Source organism: Symphalangus syndactylus, chromosome 6 (assembly GCF_028878055.3).
Source record: "Symphalangus syndactylus isolate Jambi chromosome 6, NHGRI_mSymSyn1-v2.1_pri, whole genome shotgun sequence".
Classification (NCBI taxonomy): domain Eukaryota; kingdom Metazoa; phylum Chordata; class Mammalia; order Primates; family Hylobatidae; genus Symphalangus; species Symphalangus syndactylus.
The window spans coordinates 88,220,092-88,238,811 of NC_072428.2; the positions used below are offsets into that span (position 1 = coordinate 88,220,092).

The window sequence follows — 18,720 nt, forward strand, 5'->3', positions numbered from 1 at the left end:
AGCCTATGAATCGACTTATTCTTAACTATAGGGAAAAGAGAAGCAATAGCTTGTCTCCATTGGGAAATCTGGGTTTTCTTTTGGTGGGGATGTTGAGGGCAGGGTGGGGGTGGTGGAAACTGTAGATGTAAGAATTTACTCATCATTCATATGAAGCTTACAGAGCCCTGGGTGTCACTGTTCGTAATATACCATGCACCCCTCCTCTCCAGCTACCATTCAGAACTCTATCAGGGCCCTGTGGCCTCTCTGCAAGGCTTTGGCTAGCACGTCATAGAAAAAAGTAATCAGATTTTTTTTTCTAATTAGTGATCTTGTTCTCTTGGTCTCTGTTGGGAGGCAAGATGGTTGTCCCAAGAATTAGACAACAGTGAATACTCTTTGTCTCAAAAAAAATCTATTCACATCTTAAAATTCACTTCCAAATTTTGTAGCAATCAGATCACAGCACAACCACACCAGCAAAGTGAAATTAATGTTCCAAGAGGCACTCATTGCATTTGTTCATATTCAAACAGGACACTGAAAAATTTTGATAGCAAATGTTGTTTTACTTAAAGCATTTCCAAACAGAAAATTTTGTGTCAATCATCAAAGGAAAGCATTCCTTTACTCATAGACCACTGATGATTACATAAATACTTTTGCTTCTGCTTCCAATGGGTAGCCACTACTGATACCCCTGGCAAAATGTTTTCTTTGTAGGAACTCCCAGAAGAGTTCCAGATATTTTCAGTGTTAACTGGGTAGACATGATTGCAAAAATATTTGTGTATGTGGGGATGCTGTATTTTAAAATACTTGTTGCTTTGTCTAAACAATCAACTTCAGCTGATATTTGGGAATGTTTCTGTTTTCTGACATTTTAGTTTGGCCAATGGAGACTTTTCAAAACCCTCCCTTACTCAGGTCCCATGTTAAGTATTAAGTACAAAGGAATGCCTTTCCCAACATTTAATAGCCCTTTCCAAATCAATTGTCACGAAACATTTGTTTTATTTTTACACGCGGTTTTGATATTTATACAGCAGGGCTGCAGGAGGAGTTTGTTTTACTGCCATCGAGGAATAATTAATTTTGTTTGAATAGTAAGTATGTGAGCAGCAAAGATCAAACATTTATATCACAGTTAAATGGTCTATGGACAAATCATTCATCATGGTCCTCATCAGATATTTATTAAACAGCTTCATGGAGACTCATAATAACTCTTATTTATTGATGAAAACTATTTAGTTACCTTGTCATACTAATATATCTTTATTCGCCTGTATTATTTATTCTATACATTGCCACCAGAATTATGCAGTTTTTATTTATGTGGTGACTTCTAGCAGTTGAATGTCAAAGGGAATAAATACAATGCACTGATTTCAGAGGATACTTTGGAGTTAAAGAAAAATACTAGCTAAATACTCTAGTTTGTGTTTAAAATAATGACAAATATTTCCAATGAATTAAAACACGAGAAAAATAAAAGAATTAAGTTATTAGAGTTATACACATTTTAAAGTTATGGATATTTATTTTTAAAAAGATGAAAAATAATAATGTTATTATTTAGATTCTTTACATCTCAATAAAGCCTAATGAAAAAGCTATATTTATTTGGTAAAATATTATATTTATATGAATTACAGTAATTCTTTGCACTCTATAATTTAAAAAATTCTAAAGGGTTTTATTTTCCATCTCCAAATTAAAATATATTAAATAGTTTAAATTATTTAATCCAAAGCCAGCATTTGGGTTTTTGTTTAACGATTCAACATACTTTTTTAAAAAATGAATGTTCAATGGCTTTTCAAGTTTATAGTAAATGCTTTAAAATATGCTAATGAAAGTTTAGAAAAAAATCTATTCAACATAATAGTTCAAATGATGAGATTTATGTCATTGCTATTTTTAAAAGTGAAAGATTCTTCAATTAAATCTTGTTGGAAACTTCCTGTTGAAGTAGAGAATTAGCACTAACAATACATGTCTGAACTGACATTGAAGTTTTAGTGGATAAATCAACAGTGAACTATTTTCCTAAATATTTTTAAGCAAGTAGACTTTTCTTTGACTTGGGGTTTTGGTAATATAGATCTTTCATTTCACAGAGGCTCTTAAAATTTCAAAATTTGCTCTCAAATTAGGAATATGTTTAGCCTTTATCAGTATTTACCTTTTATCATTCCTCTTAATATTTCCTGATTATCACGTGATTGCTTATAGTTGCTCATTGCACCTGCCAGATATTGATTTTTTAATGAATTGTGATAACCTATGTCTACCTTACTATCTCCATTTTTATAAGGTATATTTCCACTTGTGCCTGAGTTTAAGGCTCTAAGTATTGCTTCAGATTGTAATTATCATGGGTCATTTCTGTAAGAGTGTAACTTTAAAACGTTATTTTTGGAAAAATTACTTTGAAATTCGAATCACCCTTGACTAATAACATGCTCTAGAAATGATAGTTGATATTTAATCTTACATTGACAATGTAGACAGACAATTTTACTCTCTCACCCCTACCCAGGCATATCCTTACAGTAGGAAGTTACCTTCACATAGTAAACAGCCTTTTGAAGCTGCTTCCATATTTAGAAATTTCAACAAATAATGTTCAAATCCTTAATCATGTCTGAATATTATATTCCTTTTATTTATTGTCTTGATTGGTATCTGGCAAATCATACTTGTGTCCAAGGAGTGGTGTGTTAATTTTTCATGGACTGAGCCTTGAACTAGTTTCTCAGTGAGATGCAATGGATGGGCACATATCCAGCCAAAGATGGCACTGATTGACACCTGGACTCATCAAGACTGGATCTGTGAGTTATGTGCACAGTGCAAGAGTAGTGCTTGAAAAGAATGGCTCAGTAGTAAACAATCAAAACAAATCACATACAATTGAGTAGGAAAGTAAAAGAGTTGAGGTACCTGAGGCAGACAATGAAGTCTATAAGATTAGTGGAAGTGTGTTTACACTGGCTGTTCTAACTCTGAACTCCCTTCCATTATCAGGACTTAGTCCTGACTGAGGTCACAAGTTTGCTGCCCAAGAGCTTGCGCCCCAAAATTTTCTTTTAGCATGTTAAGCTAATGAATTGATAGATGCCCAAGGACATTTATTTTTGTCTCCTTTCCCATCAGTTTTATAACTAGATATGAAATATAGCAGTACAAACTTAACCTTTTACCTGTTTTAGAGTTATCATCTTTTAAAACTTTCCCCACAGATTCAGTCTCCTCATATCATTTAACAGTTAATTCAAATAGTCAGAAATAGAGTAACTTAATGGCATTTATATTGATGAAATATAGTTCCTTAGGACCTATGAAATCCATCTTATATTGTATTTCACCAAAGACCTTTGAATAGTATTGAAATTATAAAAGACTTGCATAATTAGCATCAACTTTTTCTATACAAGCCATTTCCCCAAGTGCAATAATTTTTGTTCTTCCTAAAATCAATATATATCATCAATATCAATATAGATGAATTCTCTAGGCTATCAGATCTCAGTTACCACTTTAGGGGTCAATTACTGAACATTTTTCATCTTCATTTGAATTTCTTTTTAAGTTTGGATATTTCTGAGTCATATTTCTATTCTCTGAAGCAGATATACAAAACATTGAAACACTTTTTAAATGGGCTGCAATAAAGTTATTTAAAAGCAATTTACTGAAAATTTGCATAGTACAACTTATTTCAGTAATTAGGGTAGTCATTAAGGTAATGTTTTCCCTTTTTTCACAAAGCTTCATAGAATAACTCTAAACATAGGCTATTGTTTAGTTTGCCTAGGTTAGCTCATAGAATGCAATGAAATAAAGCATTCAACTAACTACATAAGATAGCAATGGTTTGTATGAGAGAAATGTTTAGATGAAATTTAAAAGCTATTAAAAATATGTACACTATTAACTACAGAAAACTTTCATAGGCATCCCTAGTCACTGAAAGCATGTCTAATTCTGGCCTGTCCTTTGTACAGTGGTACATCCAATTCCAAAATGGATAAATCAATGAAATTTACTCAAATCTTAAACTCTCCTAGAGCCTGTCAACTTGAGTTTCATCCAGAGGCATCTTGAATGGCCATTTAGATTGTAAAGGTAGCTGGGAAGTTTACACTTTTATCAAACCATAAACATTTTCATGTATGTTTTAAGAAGATATATGAATTTTAGTTGCTCTGGAATGTCTTGAGTTACATTTTGATTGACCAAACATTACACACAGAGAGAGAGAGACCAAATTGTGGTAAAAATTTAATTTTATACTTTTTTTACTTAGTGACTGAAGGTTTCATAATCTTCATGAAGTATAGTAAGCATTGAAGTTGGACTAGGAAAAAAAGCAGGAGATAGATCTTCCTAGGAATAACTGATTTTTTTCTTTATTGTCAACAAGATGACTAAAAATATATTTAACATGTTAGCTTAGAATTTATTTATTTATTTAATTTATTTTTTGAGACAGACTTTCACTCTTCTTGCCCAGGCTGGAGTGCAATGGCATGATCTTGGCTCACTGCAACCTCCGCTTCCCGAGTTCAAGCCATTTTCCTGGCTCAGCCTCCCAAGTAGCTGGGATTACAGGCACCTGCCACCACTCCTGGCTAATTTTTTTTGTATTTCTAGTAGAGACGGGGTTTCACCATGCTGGCCAGGCTGGTCTTAAACTCCTGACCTCAGGTGATCCACCCACCTCAGCTTCCCAAAGTTCTGGGACTACAGGCATAAACCACCATACCTGGCCAGAATATATGTATTATATTGGAGGAAAATTATGGTTAATTTCATTACTACTTTGTATGTACTTATAAGCAAGCTGATTTTAGAAATAATTGTATAGTCATTTCAGAAACACTATATGTTCAGCATATATAAGTTATACATGTGGAGGTAAAATGCATTTAAGTAACTTTTCAAGAAAAAACTAATTTAGGATTTGAATGAAAGGAAAATTGGAATGAAGTTAGTAATAATGTTAAGTTAAATTTCTTGTTCCACTCAATTATTATAAAAGCTTATAAGTAGCAGAAAAAAAATCTGCTAATACAAATACCAATAAACTCTAAGAGGCAAATGACATCTTCAAAGATTTTATATAAGTTTTTTTTTTGTTGTTTTTCACCAATAGCTGACAATACTATGAATGACACTGATGTTCCTTTGGAAACAACTGAATGCATCCAAGGTCAAGGAGAAGGCTACAGAGGCACTGTCAATACCATTTGGAATGGAATTCCATGTCAGCGTTGGGATTCTCAGTATCCTCACAAGCATGACATGACTCCTGAAAATTTCAAGTGCAAGTGAGTAAAGTAGGCAACTGTTATACATTTCAGTAGGCCCTGGGGAAAATGAGGTAGAGTGGTTACTTTTTACTAATTTTGTGTTAGTGATCAAACTTTAGCGTGCCCAGTGATAATCAGGAGTTAAAAGGCAGATTACACCTCCACTCAGAGATTTTGATTCTCTTAATCTGGGATTTGGTCCTCAAATACGCATTTCATTAAGCACTCTAGATGGTTCAAATCCAGAGGGTAGATTCACTATGCTTTGGGAAACACATCCCTAGGTGGATTTCTGATCACAGTTTTGCTCTTGTGGGTCTGTTTAATAAATCAGTTAATAGTCATGATAGCCAGGCATGTCTCAAAATACTGCCTTCTTAAATTTTCTTATTAGCTTTGGGAGGATTACACATTTTTTCTTTTGAAAGAATGGAAAGAGAAGGCCTACCACTGAAGAGTTATTAGCCTTAAAGATCTGTGAATAAAATAATTTTTCAAAGCTTAAATGAATGTGTTCAGTTGTTTCTGGATTTGCTTTGAAAGTGAGGAAGCAAACCAATTGTGTAGATGACTCAAGCCAAAGAAACTGCCCTTGAGTATCAATTACATAGTTGTTTTGTGCATTCTCTGTGGGTGCTTTTCACACCACTTGACTTTTGCAGACAGGTACAGACACAATGCCATGTGTTTTTAAATTGTCCACCTTGTTATAAGGAACATAAAGTGATTGCTTTTGAAATTAATAACACATATCATTCATAGTGGCTTTTCTGAAATAGCACCTATAAATAACATATATTGGCTTTATGTAATTGGCTTTTAATAAGACAGCCTAACATTTCTGAATGAAGAGCTATGAGCACTAGTTGGCCCATCCACCATAGGAGAGGGGAGATTTGTATTGTATGTGTATGTGTGCATGCACAAGCTTTAGCTGGTTCTGTAATTTATTTGTTTAAATAGTAAATATTAATCTAAGATTTTTTCCCATTAGTTTACAATAACAAAATTGATAGTTGTCATGCTGGGTTTATTTCCCTCATTTCCATCACAGCAATTCACTCTCTATTCATGACCCATGTGTTTCACACCTGAGAAATACATATCAAAGTAGAAAAAACAAAGAAACAGAGAAAATATTAGTTATAAGGGACAAAGGAGATAGTGTCACTGCCATTCACATTTTTGTTAACTTCTAATGACTCATAATAGCCAATAAGAAATTGTGTATGTGAAGATACCTAGTAAAATTCATCTGTAAGAAAAACAGAATGGTTATAAACATTTAATTCACAGACTTCACAAGTGAAACTTAAGTATCAAAAGTTACCTGTTATATCTTGGCGGAATTTAAGTCATCCTTTCTTAATTTTGTTATTTGGTTTAAATAACCAAACATAAGTATTAAGAAACAAAGCTTGTGTGGTGTTATAAAACTGATAAAATCTGATTCAACATTTTTCTCAGGACATTGATTTACCATTTACTATTTGTGATCTGGTAGTGAGGGGTGTACTGGTCACGTGTCTCTATTAAATATTAAACATGAAATATTACCTGCCCCAGTACTGAGACCTTACAAATGGCAATCTTTGGAACACTGAAACTGAACAATACTGCCTGTGATGAATCGACATGAATCATAAAATCATCAATTTACTTTAGTAATTGTAAACTATCCTTTCTTCAAGTGAAAAGTAAGGACCTAGTAAAAATATTTGGGCAAATCTTGACTTTCATTCTTGCTTAATCTAGATTATTGACTGAGGTGCTTTTAATACAGATGTTAAAGTCAGTCCAAACTAAGACTTTGATAGCCCTCGATCTTCACTTAATTAGCTTGTCTAAATGAACAATCCAGAACTTTGGGGGGATGAAACAGGAGGATGGCTTAAGGTCAGGAGTTCAAGACCAGCCTGGGCAACAAAGGGCGACTCCATCTCCACCAAATAATAGAAAATAAAGCCAAAGTGTATGCAAAGTTCATGTAAAATTTAACACACATATTTTATACTGACAGTTTTTTTTGATGTAAGGATAAATTGCTTGTCTCATCTATTCCAGTTAATAATTTTATAAGAAGGCTAAAGGTTTGAATATGGGTTATTAACACTTAGCTATGCAGTGGCTTTAACCATTGGTGGCTGACACTCTTATATCCTTAAATAATAGTTTGTGTCAGGACTTATACTTTGATTAGATAAGACTAATACTTGTTGACTTTCTAACTCAACACAAGCTTCTTCCTTAAAAATTTCTCAGTTTTGGCCGGGTGTGGTGGCTCATGCCTGTAATTCCAGCACTTTGGGAGGCCAAGGTTGGCAGATCACGAGGTCAGGAGATCGGCATCCTGGCTAACACGGTGAAACCCTGTCTCTGCTAAAAAAAAAAAAAAAAAAAAAAAATTAGCCAGGCATGGTAGCGGGCACCTGTAATCCCAGCTACTCGGGAGGCTGAGGCAGGAGAATGGCGTGAACCTGGGAGGCGGAGCTTGCAGTGAGCCGAGATCGCACCACTGCACTCCAGCTTGGGCAACAGAATGAGACTCTTTCAAAAAAAAAAAAAAAAAAAAATCCTCAGTTTCGAATGGTCCGTTTGGATATTAATATAATTGTATAATAGTACTTATAATTGGACCTAAGTGATACAAATACTGTGGTCTCCAAAAGATTGAATATTAATTTAGTTATTAACAAGGAATCTATGAAATAAAAGCACCTACCTGTTTAAAATTAGCATATTTAATACATTTTATTTATCATGAAATCCACATTTTATTTAATGTGAACCTTATTTATATTGATAGAAAACCATTAAAAGTCTTCTACATACAGGGAATATTAGCATAGATTTTTTTTCTTATTAGGAACTCTAAATTTCTAATTAAAATACTGGCAAAATGAAGAAGATACATGTACTACATTGAAAATTTGTTCTATAGTTCGTTTTTCTATAGTATACCTGGGCCTTAATTTTATAGAAATATATATAAAGATTTTAGGTAGCCTCTCTAAATCAATAAATAATTGCTTTGTAATTAAAATAAATCAATGCATCAAATTAAGTAAATCAAAGAAATGCAGAACTCAAATAAAAATAGCTATCATATTTTTTGTGGCACATATTTGAATAGATTGAACTTCCATTTTAAATGAGAGTAGTTAATGACTATTGATAATAACCTTTCTTCCACAAAGAGAGATATATGTTGTTTCTACATAATATGTGGGCCATGAACATGTAATAAATAACAGGCCAGTGTTTTGAAATGGTACCAATTGAGAGTCTCAATCTTGAGACTGAGTGAAAAGAATGCAGTGGTACCGTTTCTCTCTTTTATGAAGCAGTAATGTTTGGGTGAAACTCTAGGCCTGTGGAAGGAAAAAAATATTAACATATGACAGCATTTATTTCAGTAATTTGGGCAGTGTCAGTTATGTATACTGAGTATTAAATTGTTATAGCTATTCTAAGTCCAAAAACTTAGAACTCTATTTATAGACATGCATACATTCTAGAATTCTAGAAATGTAACAGCGCTGAGTTCACCAACGTAAGAACTCCGGCAATTTACATTAACATGCTTATTCTCAATAGGGACCTACAAGAAAATTACTGCCGAAATCCAGATGGGTCTGAATCACCCTGGTGTTTTACCACTGATCCAAACATCCGAGTTGGCTACTGCTCCCAAATTCCAAACTGTGATACGTCACATGGACAAGGTAATAGCTGACATTCTGCAGGGTGGGCATGATTAAATTCAGGGGAAATGCCTAAAGGGAGGACACATTTTACAGCATAAGATCTACTTCTTGCTGCACTGGTTTTGCTGGCTTGCAAACAAAATCACTAAGTTTGAAGCTGGATTTTTCTTATATGTTTATTCACTCAACATTTATTTATTTAGCTGAGTGTATGCTACTGACAGCCACAGTTCTAAGCCTTGGAGATATACCAGTAAACAAAACTAAGCTATCTGACCCCCTGGAGCTAATATCCAACTGATAGAAAATAAGCAAAATAAAAATGAGAATGGGAATATTACAGTAGTTTATCACAAGTAGTAGAGAGAAAAATGTCGCAGAGTTAGAAAAGAGGGGTGCTGCTCTTTTATATTTTAATGTTCAGGGAAGATCTTACTTGCTATGTTAACATATAAGGAGGACCCAAGGGCAGTGAGGGAGCAGCATGTGCCATGCACATATATGTGTAAGAGTATTCTAGATAAAGAAAACTACAAATGCAAATGGTGTGAGATGAGGGAGTTCTGAGAAAGTTAAATAAATAAGCACATCACTGTAGCTAGCACAAAATAAGTAAGATGAAGAGTAGTAGGAGATGAGATTAGAGAGGCAATTGGGCTAAAATTGCACCAGCCTTTCAGGAATTGTTCACCCTTTTGCTCTGAAAGAGAAAGGACTCTTAGGACTCTTCTCTGAAAGAAGTTACACAATCTGACTTAAGTTTTAACTGGATCACTCTGGCTGCATTTCGGAAAACAGCTAGAATTCCTGACAAAGGTTAAAACAGGAGAACCAATGAAGTGGTTGTTTCAGTAATTCAGACCACAGATGGGAGTGACTTGACCCTGGTTGTTAGCAGTGTAGCTGCTGGATAATGGTGGGGTTTGAGGGAAATCACCATTGCATTTGGAAACATAGATGCCATTGAAGATAACTGCCTCAGGGAGTGGTAGTAAAATCAGATTGAAATAGATTTTTAAGTCAAAAAATAATAGATGATGGTGAGGTTGCTGAGAAAAGGAAATGCTTATATCCCGTTGGTGGGAATGTAAATTGATTCAGCCACATGGAGATTTCTCAAAAAACTTAAAACACAACTACCATTCAACACAGCAATCCCATTACTGGGTGTATACCCAAAGGAATATACATCATTCTACCATAAAGACACACGCATGCATATGCAGGCAAAATAATCTATGCACCCAACCCCGGTGACATACAATTTACATATAACAAACCTACCTATGTACCCATGAATGTAAAATAATTTTTTTAAAAGGTAGATTTTTCGAAGAAATAATTTGTTGAATATTAAGAATAAAGTTGAGTCCTGGGAATTACTGATGTATAGTAAATTGAGAGTTATCCTTTTTAAATGATCATGTTCTATTTCACATAGACTTAATTGTGATGGTCATGATCATGGTTAGCCCTAAATCATCCTTGAAATCCCAAGCCAAATTTAAAGCTCCATCTCATAGACTTACTGCCCTAGGCACACTTCTTCTATCCTTTAACTTTTTCCACAGTGTCATTGTTCACGAGCAACTCTGAAAATAGAGTTGTAGAGGGAAGAAGGGATGAGTCCCTTTTCAGTCAATTTCACTGTTCTTTTAAGGATCAGTTGGAAATAAAGTTGAAGCCAATGATTAAGGGAAGTTTGGTACCAGCTGAGTCTTCTGTGTTCCTGTCTCATTTACTTGAACATTTGTTAATAATTTGTGAGTGATAAAGGAAAACAATTATTTGATAAACCTTTGGTGTGTATTAAGATATTTTATATACATATACATCACTTAAAAAGGATCAGGTAATAGAATATGAAAATTTGGGATTCTGGAGGGTAAACATGTTATTGCTTATCAGATAATTCATTCCTAGGTGAAAATATTAGTTTTATGGAATTTAAGTAACTTGCCTAAATTCTCAAATGCCGATATATCTACAGATAGATCTATCTACTTAGATCTAGGTATCTTTCTATAGATATAAATCTACACACAGATATATATATATATGTGTGTATATATATGTGTGTGTATATATGTATATATATATATCTGTGTGTGTATATCTATATCTATATATATATATGAAAGATGTTGCTCTTATCCTTCTCCAGAAAACAGAAAATATAAGTTCTACATATAGTTAGATGAGTGGAAACATTTTTCAAATCTTGCAACATCTGAATTCATGTATATACAAATATTCTTCCAACTGGATGTTAAAAAACACTATTAAAGAAAAATGAAAACTGAAATTACAGAATTTCTTTAAAATGTGGATAAAACACTACATATTGTATATACTATATATTATATACTTAAGGCAGTAAACAATATAATTTAAATATTTATATCAGTATCATAAAATGTATTTACAGTTATTTCAGTCTTAAAATATATTCTAATGAGAGTATATACAGTCAGAAAATTGTATCCAAAAATCATCTGGATTTTTTTCCTTCTCTGTATTAATGGTATACATTTGATATATACATAGGCATATTTCTCTTTATTTTCATCTTTCTGGATATTAGTTTTTGAATATTTAAAACCTTAACATTGGATATAGTCAATACTATATGAAAGGGTAAATTCAGAGAAGTGTCTTTTTCTCTTGCTTCCATGCCATTCCATTTCTACTTTCTACTCACCATTGCAAGTAGGCAATTTCATTAGTTTCTTGTTTATGGCTCTTGTGTATTTTCCATTCTTTACTTTTTTGGAATATATGTGTAGGTTTGTTACATTGGTAAACTTGTGTTATGGGGGTTTGTTGTACAGACAATTTCATCACCCAGGTACTAAGGCTACTACCCATTAGTTATTTTTCCCAACATAAAATCTGAATGTTGATATAAATTTGTAGATGACCTTTCATAGTCAAATGTACAGTTTTCATTCACATAAAAATTAAGAATATTAAATATAAAAGGTCACTTTAAAAATGTTCGGTATTATTTAAAAGTATAGAATATTTTTAAAAGTAGATTAATTCTTTTTAAATTTGGAATGCAACATATATATATATATATATATACTTTTTAAAATTTCTTTTTCTTTTTTTTTTTTTTGAGACAGAATCTTGCTCTGTCGCCCAGGCTGGATTGCAGTGGCATGATCTCGGCTCATTGCAACCTCCGCCTCTGGGGTTCAAGCAATTCTCCTGCCTCAGCCTCCTGAGTAGCTGGGATTACAGGCGCACGCCACCACACCCAGCTAATTTTTTATATTTTTGGTAGAAATGGGGTTTCACCATGTTGACCAGGCTGGTCTTGAACTCCTGACCTCAAGTGATCCACCTGCCTCAACCTCCCAAAGTGCTGAGATTACAGATGTGAGCCACCGCACCTGACCAACTTATATTTTTTGAAGAACTTGATTTCTGACTGTATTTCTTTTGATTAAAAATATGAACAGTATGGCTGGGCGTGGTGGCTCATGCCTGTAATCCCAGCACTTTGGAAGTCCGAGGCAGGTGGATCACTTGAGGTCAGGAGTTTGAGACCAGTCTGGCCAACATGGTGAAACCCCATCTCTACCAAAAATATAAAAAATTAGCCAGTTGTGGTGATGCATGCCTGTAATCCCAGCTACACAAGAGGCTGAGGCAGGAGAACACAAATTGCTCAATTGAAAAAAGAGAAACAGAAAACCTCATGGAGCATAGTAAGAGACACAGGAGTAAGTGGCTTCCATTGGCCAAATTTGGAACAATTTGAGCATCAAAATGAATAACAGGAATAGATTATATATCATATTAAATAAAAAGAAAATCCACTGGTCCACATTTAATTTACTACTTCTACAGCTAGTGCTAGCACTTCTACTACTAATACCTAAATGAATGGGGTAAGGGAAAAGGAAAAATTTTTATTTATTAATGCTAGCTAACAAATACAAAGAAATGTTAGAAATAGCAAAATAACCATTTTATCATCAGCATGACAATAAGTGGTTCATGCAAAATTCATTAACGTATGCCTAAGCTAGTTTGTGAAAATTTGTTTGGCATTAGGATATTTATTCAGACTCAAAGGCCCCAACCGATTTTTTTGTGAAATACAAAGAGGAGTTTTTCCTTTGCACCACTTAACCAAGTGATCAAACACATCACCAGTGATGGAACAAAGTGACATCATGTGTCACAAGATGTTATGCTCTAAAAAGGACAAAGCATCACTGATGCACAATATTCCTGTCAAATATCTGTAACTTGGTTTTATTCATGAGAAAATAAATCAAACAAAATGAACTTAAAGAGCATTTGTAAAACAGCTGACTTGGGTGACTCAGAATGTCAATGTCATAAAAGACAAAAATCAAAACATAAGGAATGTGACTAGGAGATGAATGTTCGTTATATTACTTTTCTATGGAATGAAATTTTTCAGAAGAAAATGTTGGGAAATACATGTGTTATTCTAAAAATTCTTATTTCTTTGTTGTTCCAAAGGGCCATTCATTTAAATTATTTTGTTTTTAAATTATTATTTGTTATATTTGAATTTGCATAAGCCCTTATTTTGATGAAGATATTGGGCTTAAAGATATTTTAATCTGAGATATTTGAGTATTTTTGATTTGTACAGATTTCAAGTACTTTAATTTTTTTTTTCTTTTTGTTTTGAGACGGAGTCTCGCTCTGTCGCCCAGGCTGGAGTGCAGTGGCGTCATCTGGGCTCACTGCAAGCTCCGCCTCCCGGGTTCACGCCATTCTCCTGCTTCAGCCTCTTGAGTAGCTGGGACTACAGGCGCCCGCCATCCACGCCCTGGCTAATTTTTTGTATTTTTAAAGTAGAGACAGGGTTTCACCGTGTTAGCCAGGATGGTCTTGATCTCCTGACCTCGTGATCGGCCCGCCTTGGCCTCCCAAAGTGCTGGGATTACAGGCGTGAGCCACCGCACCCAGCCCTTTCAAGTACTTTAATTTTTATGTTGATTTCATGATTCCATATACTTGTAAAAAATCTTTTTGTTTTATCCACCTTAATATTCATTGGACTTATTTCTGTATATTTTATGTCTAGATTGTTATCGTGGGAATGGCAAAAATTATATGGGCAACTTATCCCAAACAAGATCTGGACTAACATGTTCAATGTGGGACAAGAACATGGAAGACTTACATCGGTGTGTAAATTTCTTCCTTTCAATATATAGAATGTAGTGATACCAACAGACTGTGTATTTAGATATGTACATTGCTATTTCTTTCTATTCTTTTATATATCATGGTAAGCTAATAAAAGCATTAGATTGGTTTTTCTTTACAACTCATCATAACATTGTTTCTTTATGTAGCAAACTTTTAAATATGCAATTCAAGTTAGTGGATATTTATTAAGCACTTACTATGTATTCTGTACTTTAATTGGTACCATGGGGAACATCAACAAAAAGCAGATAATATTTTGGTTCCAACCTCCAAGGAGGATACGGTCACATTGACACAATAGTTACATAATAAGACAGTATAAGTAAGTGGCAAATCTGGTGTTTGAAATAGTGCATTTCATGGGATTATTGTTTTCATATTTAATAATTGATAGTTTATGAAAAATCAATGAATAATCACTCAAATAATTAAAATTTCTAAAATACTAAACCTTAACTATTAAAAATGTGTAATCACAGGTTTCCTTATGTAGCTTTGATACATAAAATTTTCCAATAATTACAGGAATGTATATGTAGTTGAAAAAATCTATAAATTTTAGAGAATTACAGATTTTTACCATAGATATAGACAGAGAAGGTAGCACCCACTCAGCCCTAGCAATAGTGCTAGTGTTTACAAAATTGCAAAAGAAGTATGACACATAATTGTGACCTAAAGCAGATTTTTTCATAAACATCCCAGACTATATGCACTAGAATAAAAGAAAAAACAAGTTACAGTCATTTGATCAAGTGCCTATAACATGGCTGCTTTACATGAGTTATGCCATTTGACCACCATAATCCTATAGGAAAGATTCATATGTGGATAGGAATTTAAGGGCTCAGAGAGATGGAGTGACTTTGCTTCAGTCTTTTAACTTTAAGTTCCTTATTCTCTTCCAAAATGTACTCAGTAGTGGATTATATTGTTTCAATTTACTTCACACAAAAGGATAGTTCTAAAATAATGCTCTCCAATATAAAGACAATGCAGCTCACAAATGTAAGCGACATATGTTCTGTTAAATTCCTAGTAGCCACTTTTAAAGAGGTAAAAATAAACAGGCAAAATTAATTTTAATATATTTTATTTAATCCAATATATCTACAGTTTTTCATTTCAAGATGTATTTAATACAAAATAATTAAAAATATCTTTTATATTATATTCTCATGCTCCATATTCAAAATCTGGTGTCTGTTTACACTTACAGCACCTGTCAATTTGGACTGGATCAATTTCTCGGTAGCCATATGTGGCCAGTGGCTACTATATTGCCACTGTAGTTCTAGGACTTCAAAGAGCAGCAGAGTTCTGTCCTTATAGATCTCCCACTCTAGTGTGGCATGGAAGCAAACAGGGAATGCCATATGAAAACTATGAAAGATAGCATATTTTATGCTATGGGAATGCAAAGAAGTGCCTACTCAGATTAAGTGGTCAGGAAGGCTTCTTAAAGGAAGGGAAATTAGCTGGGATGTACATGATGAGTAGGAATTGGGCAAGGGAAGTAGAGGAGGAAGAGGACATTAGACACAAGAAATTGCTTGTGCAAAGGCCAAAGCATTAGATTATTTGAATATAGGAAATAATTTTGGTAAGACTGAAAGAATGTAACTTGGTCAATGTCCACAGAGAAGGAATTCACAAAGTGGCAACACCATATAGAGAGTCTTGTAAGCTCAGTTAAGAAATCTAAATTTTATCCTGAGGATTAAAAGGATTTATTAAATAATTTTAATTAAGAATTGGCATGATTAAAATAAATGCTAATTTCAGCACTGCTATTTTTTAAAGCATTTTTAGAAACATGCAGTGGTGGGTGGGGTGGATTGCCCTTATGGACTTGTGAGAGATAATTGTTCTCATCATCTTTCAAAAGTGTTGCCTTCAGTGATTTTACACTAGAAGCTTGGAATTTTCATGGTAGAAGTATTTACACTACAGAAATCAGCAACAGCTTCAGACGAGGATTCCTCATCTTCATCCTCAACATACACATACCTCAAAGTACCAGTTGGTAAACTTTTACCAGCATGCCACTGAAAATATGTGATATATTTATTTAGAAACTATCAATGGGTCTCTAGTAATACTTAATTCATCAGGTTTAGGTTTGACTTTTGGAAACAATTTGTAGGAAATTGATCAAGGATTAAGTCACATGGTACCATTTTGGCTTGAGGACAAACTTTGTAAGTAGGAGATAGAGCATGGCGGTTTTGAGCACTGACTCCTGAAATAGCCATGGGTTCAAACCCCAGCTCTAGTGTTTGCAAGTCATGTGACATTACACCAATTAGTTTTCCTCTCTGGATTTCAATTTCCACAAATGTAATATGGCATAACCTTAAAGACTATCTCATAAGATTGGTCTAAGGTTATATCTATAAAGAACCTACAACACAATGTGGCATGTAATAAGTATTATATGTGTTTACTGTTATTCTTGGTCCAGAAAAATGAAACTTGGTCTGGAAATACAGTCCAAGTTTCCATGTTCAAGCTTTTTAAAATTTTATTTAAAATGACACATTAATTATATTCAAGCATGGTAGCAATTAATAACTGGAAAGAAGTTCAGTAAGATACATAGTTTTAATGACTTTTATGATCAGTCGAAGTGGCCATGTAGAATTGACTTCATTCATGTTATTGAGGTAAATGTAAATATTGATGTTACATGAATGAAAATGGCCTTATAAAATAATTTACAGTAAATTTACAATCTTTGCTTTTCTTTTGTAATAAATTTAGTTAAGATGTAAATTAGAAATAAAATATTTCTCGGTTATCTGTCAGAAAATAATATTTTGTAACTATGACCAGTACAATTTAGAATTTTAATTATTTAATTAACACATTATTAATTTCAGTATATCTTCTTGTACTCTGTCATAGTGATATTGCTAGTGATGCTTCATTTGTATCTAAAATGTAAAAAAAACTTGTATAATAGCTTGTATTTTTGTGTATTTTATAGTTTTAATCTTTGCCATCTGCTTGCTTTAGACAATGTTTCTCTTATTTCTATGCACAGAATTATTGTTACCATGCCACTGGGATTATCAAATAGAGGCAAAATCACAAAATCTAATATGCCAATTATGGAGCCCTCTTCTATATTTCCAAGTTAGAGAATCTGCTTCTAAAGTGTAGGAATAACAGTAGCAACCAACCAGAGCTCAAACAAAATAGCTAAAATTCATCCCAAGTAGAAGGTTATGCTGTATCTACAGTGAAAGTAATGTGCTGAGATTATATCTTTTTGTAATATTTTATGTCTCTTGGATGGAATGAGCATCTTGTGATGTGCAAAGCCTGTTTTTTCCGCAGTCATATCTTCTGGGAACCAGATGCAAGTAAGCTGAATGAGAATTACTGCCGAAATCCAGATGATGATGCTCATGGACCCTGGTGCTACACGGGAAATCCACTCATTCCTTGGGATTATTGCCATATTTCTCGTTGTAAGTACAGTTAGGGATTGGTGTCTTGTGAAATATTTTAAACGTACTACATTTCATCTAAAAGTTGTAAATAATACAGGCGGTCTGGCATTTATTCCCAAATGAGGAAGCTCTCCAGAGAGCAACACACACAAATGTACACAACACACACACAGATACACCACATGGTCTCTCTTTCTCTCTCTCCATCTCTCGTATAGATAAGAAGAAATTTTAACATTTTAAAGGAGATTCTCTTCCCTCAGAAGATTTCCATTTGGATTCCGAAAGCATTAATTGGCCACAGTTCTAATATGACTGGGCTAGAAAGATCTCCCCACTCCCCAACACCAATACTACCTGTTCGGCTTCTGAATATAGCAGAGCTCTCAGCAAAGTTCCCAGTCCACTAAAAAGCCGTGAGCCGATCTGAACTAGTGGTACTTCTATTTCCTTCTCAGTTCTTTAACTTAAGACTAAAGAAGAGCCTGGAGTTTTCCACCCAGTTATCTGATTCCCAGATGGCTTTGTTAAAAAGGTATTAGTGTATAAAGTAAAAGTTATATAAAAAACATGTAATACATGTTTGACATAGTTCATATAAAATACATGTCTGGTATAATTCATATTAAAAAGTCCCTAGATATCAGTAAGAAAAAGATGTGAGAACTCCGGAGAAAAAAGTAGAAAATAAGTCTTCAAAAATATAGCTAATAAATAAATGAAAAGACATTAAAACATATTGGTAGGAAAAAATATTTAAAACATGAGAAGTCACTTCTACCTGTCAGGGTGGCAAATAAAATGATTGTAAATATCCAGTATTAGTGAGGACCTGGGTAATCAGGCTGTCTCAATTCTATGCTACTTGGAGTGTGAATTCAAAATCCTGCTTGGAAGTTAGTTTGGTAAAATGTATCAAAAGCAGTAATAATGTTGACATAGATCAGGATTTTTGAGCCTCTGCACACCCACATTTTGGGGTAGATGCTGTTCTGTGCATTGTAGCATGTTAGTAGTATTCCTGGACTCTATCCACTAGATGCCAGT

The 18,720-nt window shown here is 33.8% G+C and overlaps 1 protein-coding gene and 1 long non-coding RNA gene across 15 annotated transcripts in view; one reads left to right on the forward strand and one right to left on the reverse strand.

Annotated features, from left to right (window-relative positions):
• Positions 1–18,720, reverse strand: part of LOC129484811 (uncharacterized) — a 126,690-nt gene that overhangs the window by 82,182 nt on the left and 25,788 nt on the right. The window lies entirely within an intron of this gene.
• The window catches only part of HGF (hepatocyte growth factor), a 103,806-nt gene that overhangs the window by 71,058 nt on the left and 14,028 nt on the right, over positions 1–18,720 (forward strand). For all 7 annotated transcript variants that reach the window (XM_063642078.1, XM_063642079.1, XM_063642077.1 and 4 more), the window contains 4 exons: positions 5,147–5,321; positions 8,901–9,028; positions 14,088–14,190; positions 17,558–17,691. In XM_063642078.1, coding sequence (XP_063498148.1) covers positions 5,147–5,321; positions 8,901–9,028; positions 14,088–14,190; positions 17,558–17,691 — 540 coding nt within the window. The remainder of the gene's footprint in view (positions 1–5,146; positions 5,322–8,900; positions 9,029–14,087; positions 14,191–17,557; positions 17,692–18,720) is intronic.